Here is a 27199-nt window from a genome sequence, read left to right on the forward strand (position 1 = left end):
CGTCTGCTTGAATTGTGCCTACGCTTGCGTAAAAGTGCGAATGAAAGAGAAACACACCCTACGCGAAAGGGAAGTGACTATCAAAACCTGTTTCAATTAAAAAAAAAAAAAAAAACAGTTCATATGATCTTAGACGCAAGTGACTTTGCCGACGATAAGTCATGCTCTGTAATGAATATTTTATCGTCCAACTAGGTCAACTAGCAATGTGATATCATATTGTAATTACCACACAGTTCAATCAAACCGATTAACACACCCATACAAATGTGTTGCGGATACGCGTAAAGGTGGAATTGGGAGAAGATGATGCTCATCGTGCTCGAGTTTCTCTCATCGTTTGCGAGCGCGTGCAGCGCACAAGTAACCATCATCTTTTATTTTTAGCTCAAAAGAAAGGAACGGTCAGCATATTGAGAGGTGGAGAAAAAAGTGCGTATTTGTAAAATTCTCGTTCTGCTGTGCGAGGTTTACTTTTCGATGGAACGGTTACGGTCCGGTGGGGTTTAAGAATTTCACCTTTTATTAGCAGCCGTTGGACAAGACTCCGCGAAAGGGTGTTTTGGAGCAGGCCGCGCACACACACACACAACCATGTTCAATTACAAACACCACCACCAATGATGGTCTGGTTTGTTAACCCTTCGCGCATCAACTGGTTACATCCATGTATGGTGATGTAAATGTGTAGTATGTACGTGCAAAGTTGACACAATATTTTCAGTGGGATAGGTGCGGAAATCCTTTCACACACTGTTTGAAGTGTAACCACATTGCTATCAATTGACAAAAAACGCAACCCTTAGCGCGAGATGCGTCATCGCTGTTTGTGCTAAGTGTGGGCAACATAAATGAGCGGATGCGAGATACGGCGCACGATGTAGAGGTGTTGGTGTGATGCGTTTCTGCGTGGTAGTGGTGAGCACACAGCTGGTTTCATAGCCAGCTGTGAAACACTCGAACAGACCGGTGATCTTGAAAATGTTGTTTATGTGTGCTGTGTGCGTTACCAGTGGTTTTGGGGGGGTTTGCAGCTCATCAACGGACAATTTAGGTCGCATATGTGACGCGTTTGGAGGCCAATGCGAAAGCTGATTGGCCCAAATCTTAGCATACGATTTATGACATGAGCAGAGCGAAAATAGTAGAAGCGGTTTATGTTGCATGCACCTGTGTATGCTTTGTAGACAAAACATCATCAATAGTGTTCAAAAATTGTATAAAATAGTTGACAAAAATAGTTGACCAAGCAAGTTGGCGATCTTTTTTTACCGTAGCTTGTTATCACCTGTCTTTGTTCTTTTGATTCGTGTTTGTTTTGTGTTTAATGCTGATAAGGTGAGCTCTACTAATTTATTGAAAATATTGCTGTGTGTGTTTTAACTCATAGCCTCCACTGGCAATATCAGCATTGAATAAATTAAACTGGAACTCGATGACCCAAACAACGAAATACGAACTCTTTGCGGGCTTGTTGTTAATCAGCTCCGTTTTGATTTTTTTTTCAACTTCAGTGACATCTAATGTTGAAGATCTAGACTAATCCATCTCATCGCTAGATTTTTAATAGCATGCTCAACCGACAGGGAATGCTCACCGAAGGAAATTCGCTAGACAACCCCAAATCATTCTATTTCTGATTTTAGAACTGGTCATAAAATATTCATCCAATATAAGCCATGTGATGGTAAATTCATTACATTGCCACTATTCCTGGGTGGTGCTTTCGTCGGATACAATCAACTTAAAGCCCAGTCGGGTCGTAAATCGATTTGGCCGGAACGTTTTTATTACATTCCGGCCTGCTATCGTCCAGATACTGTGGACTGCCCGTGTGCCGAAATGATGTCATTGTACTTTGGGTGGTTGTTTTGATTAGAGATTCCTAAGCCCTAGCTAGCGGCAGGTGAGAATCACTACAACAAAATATCGTTACTCTGGTATGCGTGAGCTCTTGCTGTACAGCGAGGTATGATTTCTGTATGGCATTCCTGCTCCTGCTCAACATGCGGAAAACATCCGACTGTAGCATGTCGCAGCTTGTATGGCAAATTAGAGACGTAATTATTGTTGCTTGTTGAATTTAATTGGCTCCCAGCAAATTCAAAGTGGTTCAGTGGTTCAAGCAGACAAACATCGACAAAAGCGGCCCCCACGTCATGTACACATGCCGTATATATTTGTACGCCATCCAAAGTTTCAAAGTCCAGATGAATGCTTTGATAAAAAGTTTGCCGTACGCAAACAAAAAAATATGTATATAAAGCAAAAGTGTGCAAAAGTTCTATTATTGCTTGCTTTCTCGTTTCCACATGGCTGTGTTTACTAATGTAGTCAAGTGCCGCTTCATTATGTATGATTTTCATACTGAATTACGCGCGGGATTTTTTGGCGCATGTTTGGAACCCCGACTCCAATGCGTGTTTTGTTTTGGGACAAATTTTCCCCTGAGGGATTGAAAACTTAATTTTACTTCATTTTACGTGTGAACATTTTCGTTGCTGTCTTCTGGTATTAACCTTTACCGCACAGCGAGCTTGGCGGTTGTGGGCTGGATTTAGTGTCGTTATTTTATTCGAAATAAATGCTGCATATTTAATAGAACTATGGTAAACAGCAAGGAAACAGGACCATTCGTTTTGCATTTGTAAATCTGGGGGACAGGGTCCTCTACTCCAAGGGTGCAAAGGATAAGTAGCAAAGGGTGAGATATAAAATCGCGCAGAACTGCACCTGTGCAAGATGGCGAGATGGCATTCAGGATTACCGAAGCATAATTGGAAAACGAATCTCGTTCCCTGGAAGGCAAATAATTACTCTAACGACCTCTAACGCATTCTTACCAGAGCATTTGTAACTGATGTTAGAATGTTACTGCATAATCCGTACGACACTGGAAAATTACGCAAGACACAATTACACAATGTTACTGCAAGTCCGTACGCGTTAGTGGAACATTAGTCATGAAAAATTGTATTAAACACTGTGAATAAGTGTAACGAATTCACTAATGAATAATGAAATATAGAACATGCTAGTTAAGTGAATGTAATGCTCCGATGTCTTAGAGCTTGAATACATATTTATTTATATTTGTATATTAAAAACACACCGATTGAAAGCAATGTGTCTAGGTTTAGTCCTAGTCACTCTTTGATAGAGAGCTGTAGAATAATTTAACATTCCTTACCTTTTTCCGTGTTGCGGCCGGTTAACTTGAATCTTGTTTGTGTTTTTCAGTCATTTGCGTTTAGGCTTGTATCGTTTCGCCAGCAATCACAATGGGCCAGCCGCTAGTCAGCTCCTGCTGCCGATGTTATTCGCTCCGAAGCGGATCCATTGCCACGGGTATCCTCGGCATTCTGCTCTCGATCATCTCGATTATTCTAATTTTCACCGTGCGCATCGACTTCAAGACCATTCTCATGGACTGGCTGCCGCAAAATGTGGTGAAAATAATCTACGCACTCAATCTGGTCATGACGATACTGATCTCACTGCTGATGATTATGGGCGTAATGAAGGTGAGTCGAAACTCTATACAGTACGCCAGAGGGGGAATGCCTGGTTCGGGAAAACAACACTAAGCGCCAATTGGTTTCGGTGCGTTTGTTTATTGCAGAAAAATCACTTCTTCATGATGCCGTGGGTCGTGCTGGGACTGATGCTTGCGATAGGATTGCTCATTAGCGTAATTTATAACGCGGTGGTTTACTTCATCGATGGATACGTTTTGGGCGGAACGCTCTGGATTGTGGTTGGGCTGCTATCCGTTGGTAAGTGTGGCAGGTATACGCACCCGGACCAACTGGTTAAGGGTTGATCATTTTTGTATGTTTTCCCTTGCAGTCATATACGTGTACCTATGGATCGTGGTGTACAGCTACTTCGTGACGCTGAAGAATGAAAACGATCGGGGACGTTACTCGAAGCAGCCATACCGTCGATAAGGGGGAGGGTGAAAGTAAATCAACAAACTCGTCACAAAAGCTCCCGTTGGTTTTTCAAGAGCTTGCCATCTCTTTAATTTGTTGTAGTTTTATGTTTATTAATTCGTAATCAACATACTATTGATAGATTCACAATCAGATTGTGAAATGTTAGTCATTACTGTAAATACTTAATCGATCGTAAAGTTTAAAACGGTAACAGAACAACAACAAAATGCAGAAAGCAACAAAACAACTAACAAATAAATAAATCCAAACGTATCAAAAATATTAAAAAGAACACATATAAAATCCGTGTTTGAATGCTGTATTACTCATGCAGAACTAACTTATTTAAAATATTTTTTTATCGTTCGTTGACTGATAACTCTCTGATTATACTCATAAAATATTATTAAATCTCTTTACTGACACAATAATAAATAATGTGCAATTTGTATTTAATAGAACTATTTCATCCGTTATTGATGACATTTCGTGATAGCAGCGTGCCTGAATCACTGCAATGAACTTTTTAATAATTAAAAAGTTCATTGCAGTAACATTCAAGAAAATCAGCTTCTCTTAATGATGTGCGAAGCAAGACCGATGTGTCCTGAGATCCTATTAATGAATGCATGCACTGTAGCATTCCGGAAAAGTAGGCATAATATATGGTGGGAATGAGCGTAGCAAAAAAACATAAGCCAGTATTTTCTTTCAAACAGGTGAAGTAGTTTCCGAGCATAGAAGGAATAGAAAACAAAAATAAATACAGATTCAAGAACGATGAAAGCACATCATAACGGCCGTTGAGAGAAGTGGGGCAAGGGGAAGAAAGTTGTATAGAAAGGCTCAAGCAGGAAAACCCGTCTGCTGTGCATAATCGGTTCGTTATACGTTGGGTGGATGTAAAAATAGCGAACGAAATGGCAAGAAACCAGCAGGAGTAGAAACAAAGATTGAAACAGCTACAGCAACCTATCTGTCGCCTGAAGGATAGGCTCGGGATGTGCTACACACATACACACGCGCGCGCGCGCATACACACGTTCATGAAGCTTACACCGTTCGCGCGGTGATCACGTCCCCGCTCATCGTCGACAACGTACCGTAAGCGGAGCGATGCACAGTAGTGTCGAGCGAAGAAAGGATCGATAAGTGCGTCCAAGGGCAAGGGTAAAAGGATGGCACGCTGTTAGTGACATCGGTGCGCTGGAAGGCGGTAAGGTTGATACGATGATGAATATTATGTTAGGGTTGTTGTTGATAAGCCCGCATAAAATGGGCGGGTAAGGTGTAATTTATGTGAGCTCTGCAGGGAAGAGTCCCCTTTTTTTGTTTGCTTGTTGTTTGTTGCACGCATTTCCAACTGAGCTGAAATGGTACGCAGCTTTAAAGGGCAACTGAAAGCGTCTGGTAGATAAGAGAAGAAAGCGTCTCCCAACCAAGGCACACTGTTAGCTTCCGTTGCTGTCGCCGGAGGCACATTGATCTGTAGATGAAACCATCATCGCTTTGAAGTGGTGCGAGACATTGTTTGCGTGCTGAAATTTGCTTAAATTAGCAAACAAACGTGAAACAAAGAGACATGTCGGACATGTTGAAGCGGGATGACTCTCGGGATAAGTTGTTTGTGTGTGTCTATAGTCCTTTCTTTCTTCGAGCTGTTCCTGTGAGTGTATGACCGATCAAGTGACATTTAGCTTATTAATTCCTATAGATTTTGAATGCCAGACCAAATGCCCCATCCGACCGGCACTTTGTGTGAAGAGATTTGTTGTAGAGATGAAATAGGACAGTATTATGCAGCTAGGTGCATTATCAGCATATAGCATATATTGTGGTTGATTCTTGAGATGGTTATCAGGCGTATTCTATTCTTGTAATCGAGACGTCTCGACGTCGAGCTGATTCATTTTTTATGCTCATTTGTATGAAAAAGTTCACTTCTAAGTTAATTTTCTCGACTCGTATCGAATCGAGTTTAGAATCGAATAAGCCTGTATGTTAGGAAACCATTTTGAGTCACGGACTTTTTACAGAGGCTTCACGGCGTTAATAAGAATTAAGCTTGTACGTAGTTGTTTTTTTTTTTTAATTAAACTCTCTTGCAATATTCATCTATTATTCACTACAATCACACGTCACTCCTTTAGATGTTCAGTTGTGCAAAGAATGCAAAGCCAAAATAATTCCGCATGCGTTGAACACAGTAGGAGGAAACATATTTGTTCGCGATAGGAAAACGAATTGCCCAGTGTGGTTTTCTCGGTTAAGCTGCTACAACAAAATACCGAGCTATGTAGCGGTGATTGATGGTGTACCGGAATCGTTGCTGTTCAAATAGAAATTTCATTTGGATGTAACTTTGCACAACGGATCTGGATTGGTAGACGTTAGGAAAGTGTGTAAGGGAAAAATACCCCGCCAAGAAAGTGTGGAAAAAAACTCCAATACTTCTTTTTTTTTGCTACTGATACGTACCAAATCTATGCTTGTATTGCGGCTAGAAGCGATTGGTTTGATCGGGGGTTTATTGTAAGGTGTGCATCTTAATATAGTAACGATTTGACTTGAAACCTCCGGGTCGGGCAGCAACATGATTTGGCGGAATAATTCGAATCGACTGTGAAGTATCGTAATCCTCCGACCTTTTGCTTACTGAGTTGAAGGATTGCTAGATTGGACACGGTAGGGTTTGTTAGAGCTGCGAGTAGTCGAACATTGAATTTGCTGGTCTGCCGTTGGCAGTCGTGCGGGAAGATGCCAAACAGCAATTGCACTAGTGGTAGGTCAGTTGAATTTGGGCGGTACTGCGTTTGGTGTGTGATCAACTGTAAAGGATTTTGGAGCATGCATGAGCGAGTCAGAAAAGGATCAGGATCAGGGTAATCTAAACAACCGTGTACATACTCTCTTCTATATTGCTGTATATTTTCATAAAAATGGTTACAGCACATCTGTTGATCGTTCTACTACCTTTTTATTTGAAGCACGATATTTAAATCACTACATATAATTTATCAATGTAAATATTCTAAAGAATTCAAATGATAGGTAATCCAGAAATTCCACATTGAAAAAGCAAAATAGTGGAAAATTGATAGGAATTTGTTTTTTAACATCAAAAGATATTCATTTGAATTGCAGCTATAAATATCCGCAGTTTTCCATCGAATTCGTACGAAAGAAATGAAATAAAGTGAAAAATATATTTTTTATTCTTCAGAAGGAACGTTTTGTATTGCTAATCATCATTTCTATTTACAAAAACTGTTTCATTATCTTCCTAGGATACATCATGCAGCAAGATCTTACCCAGGAACACAACAACAATGACAGAGAATATTTGCAAAATGATACTTTGCTCCCTTTGATTTCCGTAACGGCGATACCTGACTGCGACGATTCTGGTGTGAACACGTACATCAATCATTTCCTTTAGCAATGGTTTCGCAGAGTTCGGCCCAGCCTTTGATGTTTGGCTCGGCCCGGTTACCCACCAGTGTCAAGCTGTCAATCACGGTCAACGTCGGAAAGGTTTCCGTTCCGATTTCGTTGTATAGAATCTAAGCCTTTCTGCAGGGTAATCGGGCAGTAGCGCAGTATCGACTTGTAACAATACAAACTTTCATCAAACAGTCGCGGATTGTTTGTATCCTAGTGGTTCATTGCGAGAAAGTGTTCTCCGGATGTCACATCTCGTTTGAGTGCACATTGCTCTTGTTAATTTTAGCGAGTCAACCCTTTTTTTAAGAAGGCCACAAACTAAATCATTCGATACAGAAGACTGAAGTTAAACAGAGAAATTTAGTTCCGTTCTGATACCGATAAGATTGTTCAACCTCTGATAATTTATTGAGACTGTCCAGGAGACGAACATCATACCAACAGTAACGGGAATACCTTAACTTTTTATTGGAAATCGGGATGCACGGTGAGTGTCGTACAAATGTTTAGCAAATGGTTTACGGCTACGGTACCGTGAGTTAAACGTCTTAGACGTCTACGGTAAAGAAGAGTTGCATTAAAATCAATCTATTTTCCAACGTATATTTACAAATTGGTGAACAGCAAATAAGAGTAGTCAAAACGGTAGCAAACAAAAAAAAAAAGGAAACTGGAAATGAAAATCGTTCAGAAGTAGCCGTGCCGCATTGAAAATGGGATGCAACGAAAATAAAACGCTTGGGAAATAAATCGCTAAAGTGAAAAATACGGAAGCCTTATGAAACGAAAGGACTTCCTTTTTGCTCCGTTGCCCTTTCAATCAATAGTTACGCTTGATACTTTGCTCTTGGTGCGTCAGAGCCACAGTAAAGTCTTCATCGACGATACATATTGAATGATGTAAAATTAAAAATATGTATCGTCGGTTTAGTCGGTTTTACCATCCCTCGAATTGGAAACATTTATGTTATATCAACTGCTCACACAAAAAACATTGGTATTTTATCGGTTATTTTATAATTATAGCTGTATACCCATCAAGCAAGCTGCTAATAACATCTAACCGAACCTGTTTTTCACTACCAACTGGTATGTACGCTGACGAATCGATTTGAATCGAATACGAATGTATTCTTCTTTGAAATTTTAATAAACTCCTTTGCCCTTTGAATTGAAGGGAGTGTACTGCATTGAGCACCGTACTAGAGGGAAGCAGTAACATTCTTATGAAACACTTGAGTAAAGCTTTTCCTATTTAAATAACATCTCCCGTAGCATTGGTGTAACTGGGTCGGAAACATTCTTTTCATCGTCAACTCGTCATAACTTTGCTTCTCGTTCGAAGTTACTCTATTTGCAAGTCCGAGCCGATGAATCGGTTGTGAAAAGTTATGCTGAAGAAGTATCGCTAAAAGGCAACGCTTGGAAAGTTTTACCTACCGTGTACGGGGTTAGTAACACAACAAAGTTTGCACTAAACGTGAGCGTGCAAAAAAAATAATAGAAGGGGATATCACGGCCGGTGGCAATGATAGGAGGTGCACTACTCGTTACGGATGTGTTACAGCTCGATAAGTAATTATGGTATGCTATCGTTATTATGTTATGAACACTTCTGTGACATGTAAAGTTCAGATGTTGTATCTACCCCCAAAAACACTCACACATTTACATGCGTGTTTATTCAAGTGGAACTTTTGTAAAAAGGTCACTGTGATACGGGCGTAAGTGTCATTAAAACATACAAGCAAATACGAATGATGGTCGGGGGAAGTCTTTTCAAACTCAACTATTGATGGAATGGGTTAAAGCTGCTATAAAAGCTAGCTGAGCTGAGTGGAATGAAGTTTAAAATTCATGAAGCTGTTTGGTCAAAATACTACAATAGTACGAGGAAGCTTTTCTGTTATAGTTTAGCATTTTCATTAAAAGCATTGACCGAAAAGTTTTTCAGTACAGACTACCATGTCTAACGTGTCGGGTTGAACTGCTGGTTAACGCATATTAAGTTGAATAATTTGAGAGTAAATTAAAATCAAACTTAATTTTCCTCATCAACAATACATATGGTTTTATTATGCCTCACCAGTCAATTAAATTGCTTGAAAAATTAAATCATATCGTTAAAAAGGGACCAAAATTAACACGGAATCAAAAATAGTTTGTGTTCAATTTTGCTGATCTGTAACAGTTGACGAACGAAAACAAGCCACGCTGGGGAATTATGCGGTTGCTTTTGTAATTGCCTTCGTGTCGTACCTTAGTGGCTCTCTTGTGGTTATGACATAAAATCATTGAGACCAGTATTTTTGTATGGCTTTCTAATGTACAATCTTATAGGTTTTTTGTCTTCTAGATTATTGATTTTATATCAAATAGAAGAGAGCCGTAAGGAAGAGTAGTTGGAAGTTTTCACTAATTAATTAGCATGTCACGGTATAAGAACATATTTTTTGAAATCAACTGGAGAATACTGGATCAAATACTGGAGAGTTTAGAACATTTCAACAGTTTCAGGGTAGCCCCCGAGGTAAGAAAAGTAGCTATGTACTTACTTATTCGTTGATGATTAACCAGGAAAGAAAAACTAATCTTTATCTTTGAAGATGTATCTTTGATTCAACAAAAGATTGTCGGTCAAGGCCTGCCTGTACCACTACTTGTGGGCTTGCCTTTCAGTGACTTATAAGGGTTAAAAAATACAACCTCGATATTAAATATTGTTCCTCTGACAGGAAACTATCCTGGCCTCATAATCTCTTTAGCGATCCGCTAAATTCCATTTTGTCGACAGAAGTTCGGTAGTCGCATGTTAAGGTCACAATCTCGAAGACTGAATCTGATGCTAATGCTTAACCATTTTCGTATTGGCTTTACAGCGCAGCTAGTCGTTTTTCCAACTATCTCATATTTATATTAAACACACGTTTGTAATGCATTGAAGGATGTTAAATTTAATAAATATGGTACAAAACTATAACTTTCATTTCAACAAAATCTGAATTTTCAAAACAGATAGCGGAATTTGGGGCAAGTGTGCCATACGGGGCAAAAGTGCCACCAAGCATTTTTCCTTAAAAAATTTAGTTTAATGATCAATTGTGTATACAGTTGGTTGCTTTCCAATGACTAGGTATACTGAGCCGAATTTCATATAGACCAATTGATATTTCCCATTGTTTTGAACTGATTTATATTGAGTTTTAAAATTGAGCAGAATATTATAATTTTTGAATCCAACCAAATAAGCTCTCAAAAATCATGCGAACAATCAACCGAGAAAATATTGAGAAAAACTGAGCAAACGTGAAATTTTTGTGGGGTTAGTTGAAAAAAACTTTGTTTTTGTCACTGAAAAATTCAACTTCAAAAAAGTTACAACTTTTGGGGCGAAAGAGCCATCTCTATTTGGGGCAAGTGTGCCACCATCTTTCATAGGCGCGAGCTGTCAAAAATGTAAACATTGTTGTAGCGTTTAGCGGTATGGTGCGCTTTTACGAGCGGATTTTACTCCGGAAAAACAGACCAGCAACAACCCATATTGCGATACTGTTTGTAATGAAAAGGGGATGTTCATTGGTGACTCAAGACATGTAGGAATACATACACTAGTGGTACAAACGTAATAATTTCCAATTATCTAAGAAATACGGTTATTTTAACCAGCTGGCCGTCTTGCCCCATACGACTGGCACTCTTGCCCCATAGCCTAAAAAACAACGTCTTTTTGGACCCTTTTTAAAACGCTTCAAAAACTGTTTTGTTTGCACTTTTTTCAAGCGAAACTCATTTAGAAGTGAGGAAATAGATGTAAAATGGTTATGAGATTTAAATCAGCTTTTGAAAAACACGTTTTAGTGAGTTATAACTTGAAATGCTTAAGGTGCCACACTTGCCCCAAATTCCGCTACAGATGCCTAATCTATGCGAATCCACATTGCTCGTATCGTTCATGGTCAATTTTAACCGGAATCGTTCTTATAAACGAAACTTCATGAAAGATTACTTTTGAAAAATTGAGGTATTCTTATTTGTTATAAATAAATCGTTTTAAATTAAGTTATAATAATACATTAATGATACCATTCTAATGGATCGTACAATAAGATAGTCGTTTGCCGCAAGCTATGTTGTTAGTGCTGGTCCACTGAACATTGAAGCTCCATCCGGCGGAACGTCGCAACGACATGTATGAGAAAGAAATTGACACAAAAATCTCCCGCCAGGTCAGGCAGGATGTACCGCGCAAAGTGATTTTGTGGTGTTAATCGGTTGTAGTTGAATGTCCTGCAAATAACTGCCTGAAATTCCATGCGATAAAATGAAAGGCTGAGGTGAGAGGCGATTGACGGAACCGGTCCGAGGAAACATCCGTACGGAGTTTTGTGTTACTGGGTCCCCAAATACGGGTCACCAATGGATACACGGTAGGGGCGGCAGGCACAAGAAATTGTTTCCCGGCTCGAGAGAATTCGATTCCGGTACTTCCGGCGCTCTGGGGCAGCAGTAACCATCGGAATGACCGACTCAATTGAAGTCACTTTTATTCGGGGCGCCTCGCTGTAAGATGAGCCCCACGGCCGGCGGCAGACACGCGTTTACGGTCACATTTCAAAACGAACCAAGGGTTGCGTGGCGACTTCCGGCAGCAGCCCATCTTACCATCGAGCACATACTCACAAAAGAGGTTGAATCAATATAAAGCACAAAGGAGAGCAATCGTCGCAGCAGAAGTTGTTTTCTTCACTTTACTGACCATCGTCGTGTCCCACCGGAATGGTTTCGTATTACATTCCAAAACGCGAAGAATTTTCTGATATTTTCAAAATGGTCGATTGAAACAGAGCGCACCAGACACAGTGACGGAAGATAGGAACAGACGCGACAGACGCGCACAGTGTACCACTTCTCCCGATTGTGCATATACACGCTGGTTACGGTTCGGCAATTCTAGCCAGAGAGTAGTATTTGAAGCCTTAACGGTCTCTGCACAGTCGGTAGGGCATTCATCCCGCGTCATCCCGATACAGCGTGGTTGTTGGAGCGGACATTCTGCTGGTAAGCCGTCTTTTATTCAGCGTATGGCCTGATGGAGTTGAGAGGTGAGGCAGATGAGGCGGTGTGGAGTGAAGCGTTGTCGCGGTCTAGTAAGCAGTGATTTCGATCGAGGGGCGAGACCCGTCCAAAGACTAGTTTCCAGAGAGCCCCCGGCACGGTCAGTCCATGCCCTGGTAAAAGAATTCTTCCTGCCACAACAGGCCGAAATCGACACACGGCAGCCGAAGATCCTGTCTACGGAAGTACCCAGTCTGTGTAGTAATTTGACCGTATGCCAAGAAAACAGGAAGCGGCAGACAAAAGAAAACAAAAACGACTCTAGACAGCGCAGCTCTCACACGGGAATGGTATTCGTTTGAAGAGCTACGCAAGCTTGGGCTTGGGCGCATAGCCACGCTTGGCGTTCGTTTCATTGCTCTGGGTGTCGGTCGTAAATTTACAACTTCTACCGAGGGCAGGCACACACGCCCCGTGCGCCCCGATCCTAGTGCTGTGAAAAGGTGTGAGAGGGTGGGGTCTTCAAATGGGAGGCAATGGTGGTGTGTATTGCGCAAGGATACGCTAACCGGGACTCGGCTTTTTTCCCCAGCCCGAGCGCTCGCTTTCGGTTCGGAACGGTTCGGCTCTCGCGCTCGATTCAGGTTACAACAAACTGAAACCAGGTTACAACAACACTGTTCAGTAGGATTTTGGCTGCTGTTTCCGCTTTAAGAAACATACGAGGACATTCACGTCAAATTGGAGTTAACATTGAAGGAATTTTTTTAAATTCAAATTGTAAAATTTGTTGAAGATGTTGTACACCGAGTAAACAGAGAACATGAACTAATTTTTCCGAGCTCCAAACATCACACAAAAATTTTGGCCCACAGTGTGTACCGTTCTGTTGATGGTGCTCTGTCTCGTTTTGCCGCGGGCGTCCTCCACGTTGCCATGGGGATGGCTTCGGCGTAAAAGGCTACGTAGTAAACGCTCGACCTCTCTCTCGCCCGCACACTCACACAAAGCCGCACACAGCCGGCTCTATCCCGTGGTTGTCGTACGCGGTTTCGGTTCGGCTACGAAGTCGTCGGATTCCGGATTGACGGTTGGGGTTTGCTGGCGTCCGTGGCAGCGTCGGGTCCACAGAGCATCGAACAACATTGCCACGGGCAGTCAGTGATCCGGGCCATTTCGGGCGAGCCAGAGCAACCGTTTGCATCCGGGCGTTCGGTGTGTAGTGTTACGTCGGCGTCGTGTCGCGCCAACAAGCAGTCAACTAACCAAGCACAACCTGGTTGGGTTAGGTGTGTGTGACTGTGCTGTGCTGTGTGTTCGTCTGTTCGCTCTTTACCGATCCTGCCCAATTTCGGTTCCGTGCACTGAACTTTCCAGTGGAATCGGAAATCTACACCCGCCGCCCCGTTCCTGGGGTCGCTTGAGCGAGTTTGTCTCACCCAGCCGACGACGATGACGACGACACGGGGCCCAACAAAGAGCAACATGCTCAGTGGGTTTCCTGCTGGAATTCCGTTCTGACTGCGCTTTGCTTTCTTATCCAACGCGTCCGTGGCGTTTGCTGTAGTATTCTGGGTACTAGTTGTTGTGGGTCGCGTTTGTAAAACGGTTTGTGTAAGCTGGTGTTCCCCGAGTGTGTCGCATGTCCCACAGAGCGTTCCCCGTCCGTCCTATCTTTTGCACTGCTGGGGGTCGATCCGGCACCGTTTAACGCAAAATTAGGACGACGTCGACGACCGGACCGAGCAAACGAACGAATTGCAGTGTCAGCCCGCGCGCGCTTGTTGTGTAACGTGTCCATATTTGGGCAGTGCCACACTGCGGACACCTGCGTTGTTTTGTTGCTCGTGTGTGTGTGTGTTTTTTTTCAGAGAGAAGATTTTTATCTTTTTTTCCCACCGCCGGTGCGTTAAAGTTTATCGATGCGGTAGTTGCGCCGGCGAGCGTTAAATCGAGAAGCGACACCGACAACACTATTTACAAGCGACAAAGTGAGCATTGGCCGGGCGGTGTAGAAAAACCGCACCGTTTCACACCCGCCTCGGAGCAAAACGATCCTCCCTTCAGTGGTGTGGTGTGTATGTGTGTGTTTTGTGTGTCTGCTGTAAAAGTCGGAGCGCATAGTGGCTGGTGGAGTAGTGCTCGCCGTCTGCTCGGTTAGTCCCCCTTCGCGTGACAACGCAAAGGCGTACTTGCTGCGGTTTTGGTTTGTTATATTCTTGTGTATTTCACCATCTTCCTTTTATCTTTGTGCTTATGCGTGTTTGTGTATGTGTGTGTGTAGTGCTAGAGAGCTGCAAGCAAATAACAAACAAGTGCGGACAGTACGTCCCCCCCATCAGTGTGTGTGTGTGTGTGTGTGGTTCACGCTCCATGGTGTGCAACAGTGTGAGAAGTGCGACAAAAAAGTGCGACGTACGTACAGCGCCTCGTCTCGTGATTGAATTGCGGTGCTAGCGTGTGGCAAGCCAGTGCCCTTTAGATTACAGCAGTGCACGACGCGGCAGAAGCAGCATACAACCCTTCGGCAGGTGCGTTTGAGGGTGATTTGCTAGCAGCGTACATATCCTCGGTGCGTGCGTAGGAGATAGGTAGGAGGGAGGGGGGTCTTCTCTGTCCTGCAGCCGTACCCTTAGCTTCCGGGAACAACTCGTGTGGCTGGTACGCCCCGCACATTAAGGGACATGCGGGGAATTAATCTCGTCGTAAGCAGGGAAGCTGCACGAAGGACGTTGTGCCTTAACGAGTTGTGATTGGAAACCAATTAAAGCGATCCTGGTTACGGGGGGAGAGCCCGGATAGGGAGCGACTGGTTCGGGGAGAATGAAGCGCTTAACCGCAATTTCGCTCGGCTGCACAGACTTATACACAATTAGGTAGTGCGGGGGAAACGTTGATGAAGGGAAATCGAGCCAAGGCGGGAACCAAAGATAACGCCGCACACTCTGACGAAAATCGAACGATGAAATCTTGCCCCACTTTATGGTTGTTTCGAGAAGGGGCGTTGGACGGAATAGGAAAAAAAAGTATAGAATTCGGTAAAAGAATTTAATGAATACGGACAAGTGCCGGTGGTGTGAATGTGAAATGAAATTCACTAACGACACTTGGTGCAGATCGACGGTGTCTGTAGTAAGAGGAAAGAACACACACAACAACATACAAAATCATCTTTAAACTGTTCCTCCCGGTCCGGCGGGGGATGCCGGCGTGGGACGCCAACTGAAGCACATACTTTTGGGGCTTTTGATTGAATCCATCAGCATGACAAACATCCGGCCCGCGAAAGTGCGCCCAGGGAAAGGTCCAAAACCGATCCCGCTAATGCGTTTGCCATTTTGTGAAAGCAATTTTCATTTCTAATAGACTGTGAACGCGCTTTTCGTGGAATGTGACACATACCGGCGACGGCCATTGTTTCCTAGGGCGCGCTCTTCCACTCTCCTTCCCACCCCCTCCTTCTACGGGCCTGCGAGCGTAATACGGTTGGGAAGTTTCGCCATCGCCTAGGGTCCGCAGCACGTGGCGGCCAACAACGACGTTTAGCAAGCGCCGTTTGGTGGAGGCGCCTGGTACGTGTTGCCACGCGTTTGGCTGCGTACTTGCGCTGCGCTGCGGCCGGTACGATTGGCACGAGTGCCTTCGCAGCCATCGATCGCCACGACACACACACATACAGACACACGGACCAGACGTATTTACTGCCGCAGTTGGGTGCCCTCCCATTATTGGTAAGCGCTGTGGTTGCTTTTGCTGCTGCTCTAAATGCCACCAACCACCCGAGGGGTCGAGGCAAAGACTGGCGTTTGCTCTTTGCCCGCAGTAACTCAATTTTGGCCGGTCGCTTTATTTGGAAACGATAGCCAAGGGGTGCTTGAGCGTATAATGCAGACAACAAAGAACATGCGGTTAAGCTTTGTCGAACGCTGTTGCATTAGCGGGATAAACTTTGTCCCCGTCCCCGTTCAGGTGCAGTATTATCCTACTTCTGGTTCTCCTGCACCTAGTGGTGGCAGCAGGCTGTCCTTTCGATTCGGGGCGTCTTTATTATCCTGCCCGCTGGCAGCAACAGCGTCTACGTACCAGCGTGTGAAAGACCCCCAAGTAAACCAAACCCGGGCAAATGTGGGTCATCATTAGACATTCATAGCTGGGAATCGATTTAGCCCGGGATCATGAATAGTCCTACGAGAGAGCGTATCGATGAATTTTGTGTGGAATTTGAATATATATATATGTACAGAGGGTGTTTTTATTTTTTTTCTGCTTTGGTTTTGCAGAAAGAAGCTTAAGTTAAATGTATTCTGAGAATGGATAAAAAAGGCAGCTTGCCCCGGGAGCAGAAATGGTAGCCTGCCGTCGGTTCCATTTCCCGTGCTTGAAAGAAACGGCTCAGCGGAAACATGACCAGCCATAAGCAGGATTAGCGTTGATAAGATTGCGCTTAGATTGTTTTGATGAAAGCGTTTGTGTATGTGTTATTATGGATAAATGCAATTCATTCGACCTACTTGCCATTTCATGAGTTTCATCTTTGTATAATGTCTACTACTAGTTGTTTGTTCATTGAAATGGGTAGCAAGACCGATTTTACTTGCAGGATATTGTTAGATGTGTTGTTAGTTTCATTCGAAATTTGCTGGAAATGAGGCAATAAGAATTGTTTCAATATTTCTTATGTAACCGTTAAGAATTGGAGTATTTTAAAGTTGCTTCAAACTGATACCCGCAACAAGAAGAATTTAAAACCATAAAAACCAAAAAAAAAAAAACGCCAGAAACACCACAATCTAAAAAAGAACGAGAGACTCAGTTCATCGCAAGGGTAGTTAAAGTAGTCTTCAGTCATGAAACAATCATGCAGCAGCCAATTTGAAAAACTCTATTTTAATTATACACAGCTCCGGAGCAAGCTTCAAATAGTGGCTGCGTTAAAAAAGTATGATTTGTTAAGTTGTTTAAGCATAATTAAAAGTATGACGCAATATACAACAGTGAAACAACTTTTTCTTGGTAATGAATCGTATTCTGCAAAGTTTCAATTTATGTTGTTAGTTTTTTTTTTAAGTTAAGGTTCGTTTGATTCAGTTAAACAATATTTGTGCATCAACGCTTACACCGAAAGACATACATTCGCTTGAAGCTATGTATGATTTGATCGTCGCATAGTACGACTCAACATAGACATTTGCAATATAGTCTCCATGCTGCGTTTGAATCAAATCTCGCATCGCTCGAGCCTTCCAATGATGGACACGCTGTTAGGTAGTATAATTTCACAACTGTACCATGTTGATTGACCTGTTAGACCGGTTCGTAATGTACTCTCAGCTCTTAGTTCTAAGAAAAGCAAACCATGAAAATTGTATTTCTCCTTCTTGACGATTAGACTCCTTGTTGACCGATTAGATATTGGTAATTGTTACTTTCACTGGCGAGTTGATTTGATTAATATTTCTTTGTTTGTTTCAATACTAAAGTGCAGGAATAAAATTGCTCTATAGCAGCGAAATATACTGTTATTTTAGAATATATAACTGCGCGTATAGCTAATTAGAGATGACTTATTTAAAAATTGGGAAAACATTGAATTTGCAATCTAATAAATTATATTTGTAAAATGCCCGTCTAAACGTTTATTACGTGAACGCCAGATGCAAAAGGATCTAAATTAAGAGCTACTCAAGATTAATTTTGTAAGCAGTCGTAGCAACAAAACTTAATTCAAAATTTAAAGATTAAAAAGTTGTCTTTTTCGCGTTAATAAGAAAGTTTTCAATCGATTGCAATTCATCAAATTTATGGCAAACAATAATGATATCTTTAAAAAAAAATTGATATCTTTTTCGTTTTGACTAAATTTGAAAAGATCAAGCATTTTGATTAATCTTAACTTATTCCTTCAATGAGTTAGCATTATACATTTATACAAGTAGTTTTAGAAATAACCGGCCTCATGGTACAGTCGTCAACTCGTACGACGTAACAACATGACCGTCATGGGTTCAAGCCCCAAATAGACCGTGCCGCTATAAGTATGACTGACTATTCTGCTATGGGGGGTAATGGAAAAGTCATTAAAAGCCAACCCCACAACTGGTACAGGCAGGCCTTGAACGACAACGGTTGTTGAGCCAAAAGAAGAAAGAAGAAGTCTTTGAAATAAGAACATACCATAAAGCTGTCATATTTTCTGTAGCTTTTTTGCAAGTTGCAGCTTGGAATTCTTTTTTTTTTTCAGGATAAATGATTATTCTAAAATAACAGTATATTTCGCTGCTATAGAGCAATTTTATTGCTGCGCTTTGGCAACACACAAAATAAACCAAATAGACGTTCGTCGTTCGTATTTTTTCAATTGGATTGACATCTCACATTTCTGTGTACACTCTGGTATTAAACAAAACAATGCAGTCACACAAATATATCTTCACGATTGATAGGAGTGTATACAAATTGCATGAGGAGCAATGTGTCCGTTAAGCCCGAAGCGCTTAGTTATCTATATGGATGGGAAAATACAAAGAAATTGTAATGTTTTTTTTTACTAAACTTCCGCTATTATTACATTGTTTTTGTTAAAATCCTGGACAAAGGATGCTATAAATACGCACATTTGCGAACAAAATATTTTTGTTTTTTTTAAATACATATTTCATTCTTATTGTCGTATTAAAATCCGATTTTCATTTCAAATCTCTTCATTTCCAAGGATCACGTATGTTTGTGCACGGACCACATGTTACCGTTCAAATAGACATACAGCGACAACGTCACGCGCGACAAAAAGTAGCTCAATTTTGCAAACAGAGCTACTCGTCTCGCGCGACATTTTTGCTTCATCCGAAATAATCAAATTATCTAGTTTGTTTGCAAGCTAGATTAATTCCAAACGCAAAAAATAGATTTGAACACATTTCAACCTATTTTTGTGTGTTTTCAAATATAAAAAAGTTGGTTGAGCGCGTCAACTGAGCTACTTTGATCTACACGGAGTGAAATTTTGAGCTATTTTTCGTCGCGCGCGACGTTGTCGCTCTATGTCTATTTGAACGGTTAGAGACCGCTGCATTTGATCACAACCTGATCTGTTAACTGGTTTTTTTATCATAAAAGTATGCATATTTATTTATTGTGCATATTTCTTGTGTTCATATTTATAACAAAACATATGAAATATCCCAAAAAAATAAAATATTTTGACAATTTTATCATCATTACTAGAGGCAGTCAGGACACATATTCAGGAGAGCGAATCACGCAATCAAGCACAATTATATTCATCGCAAACAAGAGCCCGAGTGCACACATGTTACATACGAGATCTTGGAATGCTCCTAGATCCCAAACATATGTTCCGCAAACATTTGACAGGTACTTTCTCGGGAGGTAACCATATAACAGGTTTTGACAAAGTGCAAATAGTTCCGTGATCGTAAGCGTGATCTGGAAACCATCTATTGTGCTATTGTACGTGTCGTACTTGAGTATGAGTGCGCGGATTGAGGAAAGGTACCATTACATAGAATCACTTAGCTAGCAAATAAATTCCAAAGAAACTTCACACGTTACGCGTTGAGACTTATTTCTCGCAGCAAACCTCCGTAAAACACTTGGTAGTACAGCCACTGAGTGAAAGGTGTTACAACATGCAATGCATACTCGTTTGCCGGCTGGGGAAATTGTTTTTTTCCGACTCGTTTCCGAGCACAGGTATAGGCATGTGTCCGCCGAGTTGATCAGCCATGAGCTAAATATTCCAATGGCCTATTCAATCTCACACATGGCTGATCAAATCGCAGATGAAGATTTTCCTCCGATAGGTGATTAGTTTAGCGGGCCGGTCTAATGGTACAGTCGTCAACTCGTACGACTTAACAACATGCCCGTCATGGGTTCAAGCCCCAACTAGACCGTGCCGCCATACGTAGGACTGACTATCCTGCTATGGGGGGAAATCAATAAGTCACTGAAAGCCAACCCCACAAGTGTGTTGGCAGGCCTTGACCGGCATCGGTTGTTAAGCCAAAGAAGAAGAAGAAGAAGGTGATTAGTTTACACAAAGCAATTTGCTTGCTAGGCATAGTAGGTTATAGATTAATGCAATTAAATCGTACGAAAAGTTAAATTTCCACTTTCAAACGACCTTAGTTGCTTAATATATGTTTTAAACGTGCATACATAACAGTGTAACCCCACAGTGCCAAAGTAAACATATTTTATCTATATTGTTACGTGGTGACGATAAAGGCACTATGATTAGAATACTATGTAGATGACCACCAAAACTAGTCGATGGACCTTTAATAATTGATATCAAATGGTTTAAGAAGCATATTGCTCAATATTGGAATGCTACGTGGTCATTTTGCTACGAAGTGAAGAGTGTCCGACTTTCAGTGGACTGCATAAATTTCATATCTTTTCTCACATTTATGAATGGTGTTCCGAGATGTTAAAAGTTATCGGTCTTATTTTTATGAAATTTTGAATTTAGAGTTTTTTTTTATGAAAAATTACTACCAAGTTTACTAGTTCAGCAACCGTGAAAATCTTGATCCGCAATCGACTGTGAGTCGCAGTAATAACTTTTAAAGAAAAATAACAAACAAGACTTCCAGACACACCAAACGCACCAGGGCACTTTCCCATACGTGGTGCACCCTTCTCAACCGGGCGATGACAAATTGCTTTCTTTCCCGGACTTCTCCGATTACTTAAGCGCGTTCTTAAAAGTTTCGAAAGCTCGAGGACGTTTTCTGAAATGTCTGTATACTTTGTGTTGCTTTGTGTGCTTGGGCACTGGTGGATGAAGCAGCAGTCGTTGACTGTTGTTCTCCACACTCCGCGGCAGAATGTTTTGCTACAGCGATTGCTCAGGTGTGCATGCAACAAAGAAACGAACAGCACCAGCAACTAGTGGTGCGGTGACTATGCGCTGGGTAAGGGGGGATGTGCGGGGCAGATGAGTGGAAAGGCATTGTGTGGAATAAATTCGCTGCGCTAAACATTCTGCCCGGGCAGATAATTCTTTGTCAACGAGAAAATTGCAATATGGCAGAAGAATTTGTGCAACGGGGCACAACAACTCGCGTACGCTGTGATGAATGTAAATTACTACATCTGTCCGCATTGTAGGGACGTTGCTGCACGGCGGCAACCGGACAGGCGACACCAGTCTTAATGAACTAGCACACCGGGGGCGGCCCTACGTTTCGTGCAATGTGCTGGTGCAATGGCGTGGTGTATGGTGAAAGTCATTTCAAGTGTACTAAAAAAAAAGAAAAGGGGAAAAAATATCACCACAACGAATTAAAATTTTACCGCTGACGTCATCGTCAAGGTGAGTGTCGAAGACAACCACCACCCCGGAACGGAATGAGGAGGTGAGGTCGTAAAGGAAGCCAGGGACTGGGAAAGGTAACCAAACCGTTGCTAAGTAATACATCGCTTGAAATGATCTATAAATACAATGTGCTCGATACGCGCACTCTGTACCTTTAATGGGGAAACTTTTTCTTCAGCATGACAAACATTTTCTTACAATTCAAGTTCGGCTCGTGCACGTTGGCGGAGTCGGGCGAAAAAGTTTGGCTAGTAAAGTTTGGCTGGTTTTTTTTTTCTTTTTATCGCCGTTCAAATTGTAAACGAACGGAGAATTGTGTTTTGGGAGAAATGAAATTCCTAAGTTATAAATTATATTCAACAAATTTCTCCAAGTGTTACATTTTGAAGCGCTTATCGCTTGTGCTAGGCGGAAGGCTGATAAAACTGCTTGTATGTTAAGAAACATAGAGCAGAGTTTGTGCCCCATGACCTTCTTTCTAATCAATTTTGGCCGACCATACAGAAGGGATGAAAGATGGTGCGGCTGCCTGATGGTTGTGCCGTTGATTGCCGGGGCTGGGAAGAAAGTTTACGGTCTCCCAAATGAGTGAGTGTTGTTTTGATGCGCTATGATTACTTTGAAAGAGGAATTTTACAGTGCGGGAAAGTTTGACCCGTCTCCCGGAACGACGTACAGTAGCAGCAGCAGCAGCAGCAGCAGCAGCGCAATTCATTCAACCCCTCGGTCTGTCAAAAGATTGCAAAAGCAGAAGCAACGCCAAAAGTTTCCCGAATCGCTTGCGCGACTGATACTTTTTGTTTTGTTTTTAATTTGCAGCTTAAGGGGTTGCAATATTAAATAATTCCGCTTTGTTCCTGTCAGGGCAAGTGTCGATGGTGTCGGAGCAGCGGCAGCGCGGCAAGCAAAAGCCGAGCGGGGTAATCAAAATAATGAATATTAAAAGAGTCCCTTGGACGTGTCTATCGATTCGTTTCCACCCTTCAGAACGGTGCGAGTGACACTTCCCTCTCTCCCCACCCACTGCAAAGCTTATTTCCCTTTCCGTGCGCTCCTGTCCGCTCGGCAGTAACATGCTCCTTAAATAGCTTTTAGCATAAATTTGTAGAAAAATAATTGGACGATTTTGTGAAACTCCTGCTGCTGCTGTTCGACCGAGCGATTCCGCGTAAATTTATTGCGCACCGAGCAATCGTTTTCCCCACTCGTGATGATAATTGCGCATTCAGCGTGTGCCGTTCCAGTGCATTCGCATCGAAAGATGGCTGTCCTGTACATGTACACCGGTGTATCGGTATCGGGAATTGCTATTTGTGGAAACTTCGATCAAGGTTACATCGGGAGCGAGACTGCGCCGCGGAACATGCGAGCGGAAATGTTTTTCTTTTTGATTAAACCGCTTCCCAAACCGTCGTTCTTCGTAGCGACGAAATAATTCCATCCGATTTACTGAATTTCCAAATTCAATTATGCTCATCTTCTTTTTGACTGGCGCTGCATGGAGTGGTGGGGGTGCCCTGCTCGCGGAAGTTGGTTGTTTTTTGCGTGTTTGCCGTGGTTTTATCGTGACACACCAGCGGGTGCACACGTTGGTTTCGATAAATTATTACGTTTTTTTGTTAAGTCGATGCAACAATGTATCGGAGTCAGTCAGATAACGCTTCATTGCCCATTTGGCCGGACAGAGAGCGGGTTAGTGGAGCGGTGAAGTGGAACTGCAATAAATTCGTACCGAATGCTTGCTATCCTTGGCAAGCGGTAGGGGGCAAAGCGATAACATGCGGTAAACTTTGCTGGCTAAGAAGCTAAGAAGCCGTGATGAGCATGTATAAATGAAATTTTATTATTACCATTAACCAACGCACACCGATAAGCAGTCGCCCACGTACACTCGTTAGGCACACAATTGCGGACAACAGTGCACAGTTGGCTTCTTGATGTGAGAACTTTAAACAATCAGTTTGGAAAGTTTGGGATGATACACATTATAAGTATAAAACTTGTGTAAAAAATCAACTTAAGCGCTCCGTTGGTCTGAAGATATTAGATAATTTCGCAGTTTAAAGCGACCCGATTTTTAATATGATCAGTATGATTTGTCAAACCTTGAAGTAAATACCAAGCAAAGAAATAACACCACTCGCTAAGAAAATGTGCGAAATTTCAAGCATGAAACAAAGCTCGGGTTTTGTGAGATTATTCTCTAAAGCTTCTCACAAATAAACTAAATTTTAAAAGTTTTAGTTTGTCCATCCCGATTTTAACTATGTAATAGCTGCACTAAGAATACAATAATAACAAAGGTTTCCGGGTTTAGTTTTGAAAAGCTTTTAACACATTTTATTTTATTTTTCTTTATTATTGTGAACGAACGTATGTTGAACATAAAAAAGTCTAATGAAATATTTTTTTGAATATAGTAAAAAGTAAGAAATAATGTTGATTTTATGTTAAAAATTATTAGATTTTATAAAAAATAGCAGTTGTAACAGTGAAAAATGAGTTCTATATAAATGCTAGCAGCAGCCAAGCATTCCTTGGTAGAAAACCTCGTCAAACTATGCTTTCTGAGAACGGCTTAAGCAATCTACGACGATGGTTTTGAAATTGAAAAATGATTTTAAAAATAAAAACATTAAAACCAACTAATGGTTCTTGAGAGTTTACGGCGAACTAGAGCGATTATAACCCGATTGAGAGTTTGTAGCGAGGACGGCATTTATGCCTCCGCAGACGCTTATTCGGAATTTCTCACCAAGTGAAAAACCTGATGCTGAAAAAAGTGCTTGCATCGGTAGGAAGCTGTGCACATTAGCATCCCCAACCAACCATTGGGACGTAAATGGTAAACCAAACCGAACTCCACCAAGTGCTTGACGAATTGGGCATGATCAAGAATCACCTTCCGCGTGCACCTCATCAAAGTGTTTGCATTTTTATGCGCCATTTGACGATTGAAAATGGTTTTTATTTGATGTTGTCGGTGAAGGGTACCGGCTGGCAAACATCGTGGTGCATTTCCATCACCAACGATGATGAATTATGCAACGTAAATAATTAAAAGGAATCCTGCTTCGGGATATTCTGAAATTAATTTCCTTCACCCAACTCCCTCGCCCATTCCCGCTTGCCATACCGGTGCAGAACTTTCAACAACGCTCGTCCCGAACGCTTTGAAGCTCGAATGATGAGACTTTCGCGCGGGAGGTCATGGCGGAGCAAAGCAAACGGTCGTGTAAACACTGGCGACGGGCTCGATGCCATGCTGGGCCGGGATGAACGGGAGGTAAATTGAATAAAACACTTACTTCCACAGCGTAAGTGCGGAGGCATTGCACGCGCCGGGCACGGAAGGTGGAAAATTGTGCAATTTGCGCTTGCACTTATTTACTGCCGTTTGTTATTACACCGGGCGCTAACTGTGTGAGCCTAACCGATGAGATGCCGAATGTCTAACGGGGCGAACGGGCTCGTAACGTTTCATTGGATATCGTAAAGACGGGACCGGTGGCATGTAAAGGTAGTAAAACGCGGAAGTACGTGGTTCACCGCCACAATGATGATATTGTTGCTGTTTCTTTTTCCCTACCCCGCATGAAAACGCATTATCCACGCATCGGCAAACATGCCTTTGAAGGCGCACACAGAGCATCATCTTTCGGTGTCACACACACACGCACAAACATTCGGGTACGACCGATAAGCTTGCGACCCTTGCGTGCCTCGCAAGGACACAGGCAAAGGCACTGCGTATGGTTGTGAAATCCAACACACGTAAGAAAGGGGAGAGGTAGAAAAAAGCGAATCAATGTTTTATATTTCAGATCGGAACGATGTGATACAGGATATTTTCCATTTTAATGACGGCTGCCGTTGGGCCTGTTATGATTCCTGTGTCCCATGGATCCGATACTCGTTGCCGAACGACACAATCGTCCATACATATCGGGCAGAACCTACGGTCCGGACAGTTAGTTGCTGCAGGTTCGCTTTGATTGAACCACCCGAAAACGAACACGACTCGTAGGGACTCGTGGTTGCGTGGCGAAGCGGGCCGAAATTTGAGCGACAGGTGAAGGTGAAACTGAGGACAGCAGCAGCAGCAGCGAAGATCAACGTCATGAAGCGTTGAATTAATGCTCGGGCAAAGCTTGTGAGCCGCAAAATATGGTGAAAGCATTCGGCATTTTTGTCGGCAGTTTCTTATTTCCAACCGGAGATTCTTGCTACCGTCCTGCCCTTTTCTGTGACATCTTTCATGGGCCACCGAAGCAAACGGGCTGCCATAAAATCGTCCCCTATCGAGAGAGCAAAAGCGTAGACGCAAGGTAGGATTACTAGAATTTTATTACCCTGCACATTCCTTGCCCACGATCGATAGAAAAGTGGGAACAGTGGCTGAGCAGGCAAGGTTGTGGAATCTTTTGTTATTTTTAAAATAGCGGAGGAAACTTTGTGTCGATCATCGGCCGGTCGTGGTGTCCGGGGAATGGGTTTATTGATTTTGCCAAATCAATCCGAGCACGGGGCAGGGCCGGTTTGATTTTGCAAAGCTTTTGATGCTGGTAAGTGTGTTTTTAAGACTCAAAATACAGCTTGCCTTATGCTATTAAGTGCCAGCTTTGGTTGATTAATCAAACAGTAAAGTCGATAGGGTTATGCTCAGCTTTAAAGACAGTCATGTAAATTGAGTGTAAGGTAAGGCAAGCTTCAATGGGCAGCTAATCATGAACAGAACCACAAAAAATGGACTCTAACACTAATGAAGCTCTCAAGATTATGATAGAATTAATTTAATTATGTATAAGGAGAGCAGACATTGCACCAAAGCAGCTTAACCGTGGGCATTCGGGGAGGATTAATAAATAGCTCTGTCCCACTCCTTGTCTGGCATAACTCCTTAACAAATCATTATAAAGCCATGTTGGCCAAATGTCTTTTGGGGCTACACTTCGCCAAGGAAGTCATCTCAGGTTGATGGTGTGGCTTTTAAGTAGAGAGCATTTTTAATGGTTGTTGAAATTCGACTTTGCATACCGAGGCTATTTTGTATGCCACGCAGAATGCGATAGAAACAGCTCTAGACGATAGCATCCATGCTGTTGTTGTTTGAGCAAACGGCGTTACTCGGTATAATACCGATAATTGACTTAATGGCTTTACCTAAAGCAGTAATTTGCTAAACAAATAAAAGGAATCCGGTGTCAGCAACGGTTCAAATTACCTGAACTTCGAAGAGCAATGGTTTGGTCTTTGAAGTAGTAATTGTTAGCTCTACTTTCGCTGGTTGAGCTTAGCGAAAATCATACACATCCATCAGGATTTTGTTTCTGTTTTGTTCACCGATCTGTTTTCGCTTTATCTGTAATTTACTATCGTTCGGTTCGTTGTCATTTTGCTGAAGCGTGGTAATTGT

The 27199-nt window shown here is 42.2% G+C and overlaps 2 protein-coding genes across 12 annotated transcripts in view; both read left to right on the top strand.

The window, feature by feature from the left end:
* LOC121594526 overlaps positions 1 to 4177 on the top strand; it is a 117768-nt gene extending 113591 nt beyond the window's left edge. For 2 of the 3 annotated variants that reach the window (XM_041917877.1, XM_041917876.1), the window contains exons 2-4: positions 3241 to 3524; positions 3623 to 3776; positions 3850 to 4177. In XM_041917877.1, coding sequence (XP_041773811.1) covers positions 3282 to 3524; positions 3623 to 3776; positions 3850 to 3950 — 498 coding nt within the window. In that variant the 5' untranslated portion in view covers positions 3241 to 3281 and the 3' untranslated portion in view covers positions 3951 to 4177. Of the gene's footprint in view, positions 1 to 167; positions 433 to 3240; positions 3525 to 3622; positions 3777 to 3849 lie in introns of those variants that run through there. The other variant, XM_041917878.1, reaches the window with a different exon arrangement.
* LOC121594525 (GTP-binding protein Di-Ras1) overlaps positions 1 to 27199 on the top strand; it is a 173785-nt gene that overhangs the window by 113590 nt on the left and 32996 nt on the right. The window contains exons 1-2 of one of the 9 annotated variants that reach the window (XM_041917872.1): positions 13489 to 14593; positions 14722 to 15009. The exons of 1 other annotated variant lie outside the window; for it this stretch is intronic. The gene's annotated coding sequence lies outside the window, so the exon portion shown is untranslated. Of the gene's footprint in view, positions 1 to 13488; positions 14594 to 14721; positions 15010 to 27199 lie in introns of those variants that run through there. 7 more of the 9 variants (XM_041917866.1, XM_041917869.1, XM_041917868.1 and 4 more) reach the window with 7 other exon arrangements.

Source organism: Anopheles merus, chromosome 2L, assembly GCF_017562075.2.
Source record: "Anopheles merus strain MAF chromosome 2L, AmerM5.1, whole genome shotgun sequence".
Lineage (NCBI taxonomy): Eukaryota > Metazoa > Arthropoda > Insecta > Diptera > Culicidae > Anopheles > Anopheles merus.